General features: G+C 39.2%; 1 protein-coding gene across 3 annotated transcripts in view; it reads left to right on the plus strand.

The window, feature by feature from the left end:
- The first annotated feature begins 99 nt into the window (after nucleotides 1–99).
- Nucleotides 100–8,307, plus strand: part of LOC127375681 (hydroxycarboxylic acid receptor 2-like) — a 14,537-nt gene continuing 6,329 nt past the window's right edge. The window contains exons 1-2 of one of the 3 annotated variants that reach the window (XM_051421799.1): nucleotides 100–163; nucleotides 4,007–4,271. In XM_051421799.1, the coding sequence (XP_051277759.1) occupies nucleotides 148–163; nucleotides 4,007–4,271 (281 nt within the window). In that variant the 5' untranslated portion in view covers nucleotides 100–147. Of the gene's footprint in view, nucleotides 164–184; nucleotides 4,272–8,307 lie in introns of those variants that run through there. The other 2 variants (XM_051421800.1, XM_051421798.1) reach the window with 2 other exon arrangements.

Consider the following 8,307-nt stretch of genomic DNA (forward strand, 5'->3'; position numbering starts at 1 on the left):
GGAAGAGCAAATGAAGCGAGTGTGTTTGCCTCGCGTTACGTGGAAGGATCCTCCCCCCTAAAGGTGGAGGAAATCATCATCATCATCGTGTCTTCTGCCGCCGACAACCTCCCACATGCGGTGTCACTTTTTTTCCCCCCAGCCTACATGTGTCACAGCACAGGTATTTCAGCTTTATTCTCTCTCTTATTATTATAAATGGTTGTATGGTTGTTGTTTTTTTTGTGTCTGCCTCTCTCAGCTGTAGTCAGTGACGTCACTCCAATGAAACCCATTGAGGATTATTTGAAAGATAGTTTTTTCTTTCCTCTATTTTCTCTTTTTGATCACGAGATTGTATCTTCAAGCAGTGATGACATAAACCAGGAAATGAGGTTCAGATTAAAATCAAGATGGGTGAGCCAGTACACTTGGCTGTGACACTCGGAAACATGAAGCAGGACATACAGTGTTATTCAAGTGATCACTGATTAAATTAATTCATTGGACCTGTAGCCTAGTAAGCAGAGCAGCTAATATGGTTGCAGGTAGTTATGCCCCCTATTCAAAGCATGCAAACAATGCTGATAAGTCCTTCAAAGGTCCAGTGTGTAACATTTAGGATGATCTATTGGCAGAACCGGGGTGTAATATTCATTGGTATGTCTTTATTAGTGTATAATCACCTGAATATTGGAATTGTTGAGTTTCCATTACCTCATAATGAGCACTTTTTATCCACAGACACCATGGTAGCCTTCCACTGGCTGTAGATAGGGGTTTTCCTGTTTTACGGTCACTGTAGTTTCTCCTAAACACTCCACAGCCCGTTCTCATTCCCAGGTGGACAAATACAGATGCGAGCAGTGTTCAGTTAGTTGCAATGTGCAGCTTCCTTGCTAGATGCCACTAAATCCTACACACTGTTCTAGTGGTCAACCGATATGGGTTTTTTGAATGCCGATATTTAGAGAGCAGGGCTGCCGATGACCGATATATAATGCCGATATCAAAACTAGCCTATAATATGTAGTATAATTCTATTCTATAGGAAATTCAGGCATATTTTTTATTTTTCACCACTTTACCAAAACTCACAGAGTGGAGTGCTAACATTGTTTCATAGCAGCCACACTGGCATAGCTGTCTGCAGACATTTTTTGTTTATCAGCCACATGAGCACAGACATCGGCCAATGCAGATTATCTCAAAATGTCAGATAATCGGCCCAATTAATAGGCGGACTGATTAATCGATCTATCGCTACATACTACTACTATCTTTAAGATGAAGTTAGCAATGTTCAAAGTGCCATTGTGGTCTTTTAAGGGAACTCTGTGTCTTTGGGTGTGACAGAAACAGGACAGAAAGCTGATGTAAGCAGATCAATGTCTGAAAATAGAAAAACATTCACTTTACTCAACATGACCAACCATATGCCCCAGAGGTATGTGGAATTACCTGTTTTGTTTCTCTTAATCACTGCTTCCTCCGTCTTTTATCATTCCACAACTTCACCCAAAAACTTTTCCGAAACAAATCTATTGAAATTATCAAGACACAATGGTAACAGTCGTACATTTGAAAACTGGACAGCATAATTCATTTCCCCCACTTTGCAGCTCAGGTGTAGTTCTTCAGCACCTCACCAAGTGTTTGACAGCAGACTGGAATAAGAAAGCTAACACAGTTGTTTCTACATTTTAGACTCTGTCTGCATTTCAGTCGTCCTCAAGGTTGTAGGACTGGTATTTCACGTTTGTTGCGCCGGGTGGAGTAGCGACCATGATGTTTTGTTCCCATGTATGCAGGTGAAGGAAACACGAGGGCAGTTGGGACAACAGGAGAAGGGAACAAAAGGACATGTTTGCCCCGCAGGCCAAACAGGCTCTTTCACATTTTTCCACAGTGGTTCTGCACTGTAACACTGCACACATATTCTCAACCAGCCGGCGAAGTGGCACGGCCCAGCTGACATCCATGGATAAATTACAGTGACAGCACTGACATGTGCAACGATCAGCACTGTTAAGTCATGTGAAAATAGTTCAGAGCATTCTTGTGTAGGTCTTATGGATAGTGATCAAAAAGTAAAGATGGAAAGTTTGTTTTTCTCTCAGTTGCTTATGTGTGTTGTCTGTCTGTATATGTTTTATGGCTTTGTAAAGCACTATTAATTGCTTTTATGAGAAGGTGCTCCACAAAAAAAAAGTTAATTCATTAAATGCTGAGCAATGGTCACTCCTACAGCTTGACTTCTTTACTCGCTCTCCTACTTCTAAGCATATGTGTCTTTATTAGTCACACAGCTTTTTATAAAATCTTACAAAAGAGATAAGAAACTTGTCTCCACATGGCTCTATGCTCTCATAACTGACTGGTGTTATTAAAATAACCACCACCCAACAACTTCCCTTGTGGTCAATTTAAGAGGAACGGTCACTCAAAAGTGACTCAGGGAAAGATGCTTCACATGAAGCAATCTCTAAAACATATGGCAAAGGAAGCATTTTCAAATTTGAACCACTAGATAGCAGTAGAGGTTCATAAACTGTGAGCGTCCTCCTAACTTATTTCAGCCTATTGTCTGATTATGAAATAACTTTAGGAAGGAATCAATTAATTGGTTTGAATTCAAACTGTATGTATGTTACTTTGAATACAACTTATATCTTTGTTTTAAACCATCCTGCTCATCCCCTCGTCTGCTTGTTCTCAAAACCGTCGCACTTCACCCTCCTCCCTCACCCAAAACAGAATAAATAATCTTTGTAAACGTTATATAATAATGTGTATTTTTTTCCAACATCCAAACCTAATTTGCTCATTTATGTCAGTAAGTGCAATTAATATAAAATAATCCCCTTGCATTAAGATGATATTTTATTTTGTGATCCGACTCAGCTGTGCTGTTTCATAATGACACCGATCTACTCACAAGAAGATCAGCTGCACACAGTCAGCTGGTCTTTCTCAGAAGGCTGTGAATTACGTATTGCAGTAGTCATGCATCTCAAAAAAGATTTACTTCACACCTCTGCAGCACATGTGTCAATGCTGTGTGACAGATTTATTTCTGCAGAATGGGATGTTCTTTGTATTCACGAGCCCGATAATCAAACTGAAGAATAATTGTGCTTCATTTCAGTCATTCTAGTTGAATTACTAAATAAATCTGCACTGCTGGGAGTCTGGAAACAGGCTACATTTTCACAGCTGTGACCACTATTGGCCATTACAATACCAAAACCTAATTGTTACACACTGACCTTTAATTCATATATTCAGACTCTGTATTTAGTGCTTTGTAGGCAGGCCGGAGCACATCGGTGAATTGGGACCCTCAGGTTTCTCCACAGATGTTCAGTAGAGGTACCACTCTGGACTTATTGAGGCTTAATTGTCCCCAGAACACTCCAGCACTGTTTTGTCTTTTTGTGTTTAAGGTTGTTGTGCTGTGACCTTCAACCCAGTCTAATGTCACACTGGAGGTCACCTATTAGCTTAATTCATTGTGCCCTCAACCCTGATCTGTCTGTCTTTTTATTATGTGATGCATCATCACAGAATGATGCAGGTACCTAGTTGTAGTCCTTGGCAATGCAACAACGAGCTAAGCTTTCGAGCGCAACATTTGTTGCTGATAGTGTAACACCAGTGTGTCCTGTGGCTTGTGGCAGCTGCTGCATTTTCTCACATGCAAGTAAGAGTTTCTCAGAGTTAATAATTATTTGAATTGAAACACGAACTACATTCAATTCAATTTCTTGAAAAATCTAACATCTTTGAGCAGTAAAGATAACTTATGTTGTGTTCATACAAAAAAAGCAGAACCTGAATTTCCTGTATATGTCAAAACCACAACCACAGTTTTTTTCTTTTTAAGTTTCCCCTTTAAAGAATACAAATAGTCATTGAGGGTTTATTTCTTTGACCTGTAGCCAGCAAGACAACACCTAACTCAACATGCAATGCAATTTTAATGGGACTCTACTGATCAGTGTTCTCCCTCCACTGCTGGTCACAGAGTTTCTTTTGGGAATCCTTGGAAATGGTTTTGCTCTCTGGATCTTCTGCTTCCACCTGAGGCCCTGGAAGAGCAGCACGGTGTTACTCTTCAACCTGGCAATGGCTGATTTTCTGCTCAACGTGGCTTTGCCTTTCCGTGCTAGCTACTACATCTCTAAGATTAAGTGGATGTTTGGAGGCGCTCTTTGCAACATCTGCCTCTTCATGTTGGCAATGAATCGCAGTGGAAGTACCATATTCTTGATGGCTATAGCTGTGGACAGGTACATGCGTGTGGTGCATCCCCATCATCCTATCAACTCTTTGAGTGTCTCCAAAGCCATGTGTGGGGCTCTTGTACTGTGGCTGCTCACCATCTCAATGACAGCTCATGTCTTCACTCTGCAACATATCAACACAACCTACTGCGAGAGCTTCATGATTGAGACTGAACCCCAAACATAATTTGACCTGGCATAAGTTTGGGTTTATCTTTTCCTTCATTATACCTCTGCTTGTGATTCTCTACTGCACAATCAGCATTGTTGGCCACCTGAGAGGGAGACAGTTGGCCCATCATGCAAAGATTAAGAAGGCTCTGTATTTCATCATTGTAGTGGCAGTGCTCTTCATCATTTGCTTCCTCCCAAGCAACATAATGCAGCTGCTGATTTGGATCAAGACCAATCAACTAGCCAAAACCCTCCCCTTATCCCAAGTCTGTCCTGCCCTGGAAAACCTGACCACCGCATTTTACATCACCATTAGCCTGACCTATCTCAACAGCGCGTTGGATCCTGTGGTCTACTACTTCTCCAGCTCTACAATCAAGAACATCTGCAGGAAAGTTCTTCATCTGCCCCAAGCAAAGACTGATGAAAGTACAGAGAAGAAAACTCGGGAAACAGGCTCCCAGTCGCTCAGCCAGCTGTTATCACAAAGCCACAGTCAAGGGAATCATTGTGATGGATGCAGCTCCGCTAACATTTAAAAGATGCTCCTGTATTGTTTTTACTTCTATTATACAGTAATTTTTCAGTATATTTTGACTTAAAAAATATATATGAATTGCCTTTATTGCCAAAAGTTTTGTGATTTTTACTTCTCTTTATGAATGCACTTTTCTAAATATTTCTTCTGCGAAAAATATGCTATTCTAATGCTATGACTTAATATTTACTTAATATTTTGTTCAGCTTATACAGACACCAAACTAAACTTCAACTCTCTAAACTCTGAACAGTAATTATGGAGAAACATACCATAATTGTTATGATAAGAATATAACATAATATAATATAATGTGTCATAGCTTTCTCATATGAGGGTGCTCTATGATTATAATGACTGCTAATTTAAATTAGTAATTCAAAAGGTAAAAAGTAATTTAAAAATAAATCCTTCTAAATGTGTTTTCCTTGTCCTCAATGCTTGAACAAGTAATAAAGATTTTTATCCTCATCACAGAGTTTTTCTGTGTTTTTCTGTATTATTTCTTCCAGTTAAGATGAAGTACTTATATTACATACTAACTTGATTTACAAAAAACAGAATGAGCCAATTTGGAAGATGAGATACCACCTTTTAAATAGTAAATACAGTTTGGTTTCTCTGAAATGTAGTCCAATTATACAACAACCACAAACACCTCCTCCTCTGTGTTCCCATGATCATTACATAGGGGTATTAATAGGAAAGTCATTTCTGCTGATATACATGCATGCATGCATTTAAAAACCTTAAGTAAATAAGGGATTCATACAGAAATAAATAAATCATAAATCTCTAATGCACATTTAAGAAATACAAGTATTAGACAACACTATTAGCAAGTTTTAAAGGTCCAGTATGTAGGATTTAGTGGCCTCTAGCGGGATATAGCTGTAGATTGCAACCCTCTTGCTTCAACCCCCCAACTCGAAGTGTGAAGGAGAAACTATGGTGGCTGCGAAATACACAAACTACCCTATCTAGATGGAGCCAGTGCTTGTTTTGTCCGTTATGGGCGACTGTACCATGTATGAATTCAACATGGTGGTTTCTGAGGAAGGCGACCTGCAGTGTCTGTAGATAAAAATGTCTCATTCTACACTCATACACTAATGAAAACATAGTTATGCTCATTATACTAATAGATCCTCCTAATGTTACACACTGGAGCTTTCTAAGAGGATACTGATTTGTTTGAACCAGCACCCAGTCTACACACTGACACAATAAGACTTATATCATCATATATGATATTATATCATATCATCGTACATGCTTTTCATTTATGCTGAAACACAAAGGGAATTAGTGTGACTCAGTAGAACTCAAGAAATATGTTACAATAATCATACAGAATATACACTGCATGGTAATGACAATAGGAATTATTTCACCTGGTTGTACCTTCTAGCAGTTAAGATACTAATAAACCTCTGGTCTTACAATGCAGACGTTTGTGGATGACATGCACTGTACAACCCAATTTCTAATTTGGAATAAAACTCTAATTTGATAAAAACATAGAATTTTAGGCTTTGATTTGTAAATCGTGTAATTTCAACACAAAAGAAAGAGTATAACTTTCCACTCAACCTCCCACACAATCATTAAAATTCAAGTGAATTTACAAGGGTAGCTGGCTCAGACTGGCAGAGTAATAAAATGTGGCTTTGACCTACTACTGTATGGAATCAAATGAGGTTTGTTGTTCCTACTTTGAATCAAACAGGAAACATCTTCTCAATGTGCAATGTCCGTGTGGTTCACCCACTACCACATCAGCCCTGTGAACCCTTTCCTATTTGTGTGTACTCACTGATCATCTTTTTTACAAATATTAAATATATAAATATATATAAATATAAGAGATTTTTACAAAAAAATATATATAGGTAAACTTAAATGGGCATATGATAGGAAAAGCAGGGTTTAATATAGAAAGGAGCACAGCAAAGATGACCAATACAAAGAAAAACTGCCCAAGCCTTTGTGAAATACCTGTTGTGCACATACCTACAACAATAGCTTGTTTATTAGTGTCACTGTCTCAATGTGCTCTGACTGCTGGATTTGGCTTCTCTATATCTCTATATATTTGATGTATCGTCCACTTTGCAGCCAACTGCTACTGACACATAGATCCTTGTTTGATTTACTAGCATGTTTTTGCTTACTTACAAAAATCAAAAAAGAAACAAGAAAAACAACTAATAAATAAATAAATATATAAAGCAGTTCTCAAGTCTTTCACCTGGTTAGGTTGACCACTGGACACAATGAGCTGCTCCAGATGCTTAAAGTGTTTGGTCTTCAGCAGTTTCTGGTGCTGTCCATTTTCACTGATGAAAGCTAATACAGTCTCCCTCATCTGAGGAATCACAGAGGTAATATTGAAATATCATGTAATACAATACAATATAATCAAAACTCAAAGAAATAAAAGATGCAACAAATAAGTTGACATGCACAATGATAATAAGTTGCAAATGTGTTTAAACGCACTAGACATCCCTTTTGTGTGTATTTATGTTTATGGCAAATTCATTTTAACAGCCTCACTTTGACAGCCTCACACCATCAGGCCCATCTCAGCTTCCTGTTTAACAGCTTCACTGATCCTGCAGCTGAAACCATCAATTACTTATTGGTCAGGTCACCACCTACTTTTTTCATAAATAAACATTCAGTAAATGCAACCTGGGTGTATGAAAGCGATTAAAGTGGCATATAATGAGATTTGAGGACCTTGTGTGTAAGGTTGGACACTGTTGGACTACCAGGCTGCTGTGGAAGAGTTTCAGTTTCACACAGACAGTTGTATACTCTGAGTCATGGTCTCAGCCTTGACTTCTGGGTTTGTGTTTGGTCTTCCTTCCCCTGTTTCCCTTGTCTGTCATGTCTCTGTGTCGGTTTGTGGGCGTGGTGATCTTCAGTCTCTCTCTCTGGGCCCCCTGGCTGCAATCAAGCACACCTGAATGCTATATTTCAACCCCACCCCCCATTTCCACCCACTCATGGACAGGTTGTTCAGTCAGCTACTTCAGTAGTATGAACTCATGGCCAATTTCTCTTGTGTGCTATTCTGCAGTTGTGCTCAGTTTGCTTTCTCGTGTGATTCGGGTTTCATATTGTATTCCCTCCTTGTGATTTAGGTTCAGACTCACCTGCCTGCTCTCTGCCTGCATCATCCATCTGCTTCAATCAGCCACACCACGTTTACGCTCATCCTGCCAGCAACAGTCTCCACCAGCCACAGCCCTCAGCTTTCCTAATCCATCTCCATCTCCCTGCTCCCCTTTTTCAATAAAATACCTTTTTATTATTCAACCA

Source organism: Dicentrarchus labrax, unplaced genomic scaffold (genome assembly GCF_905237075.1).
Source record: "Dicentrarchus labrax unplaced genomic scaffold, dlabrax2021, whole genome shotgun sequence".
Taxonomy (NCBI): Eukaryota; Metazoa; Chordata; class Actinopteri; family Moronidae; genus Dicentrarchus; species Dicentrarchus labrax.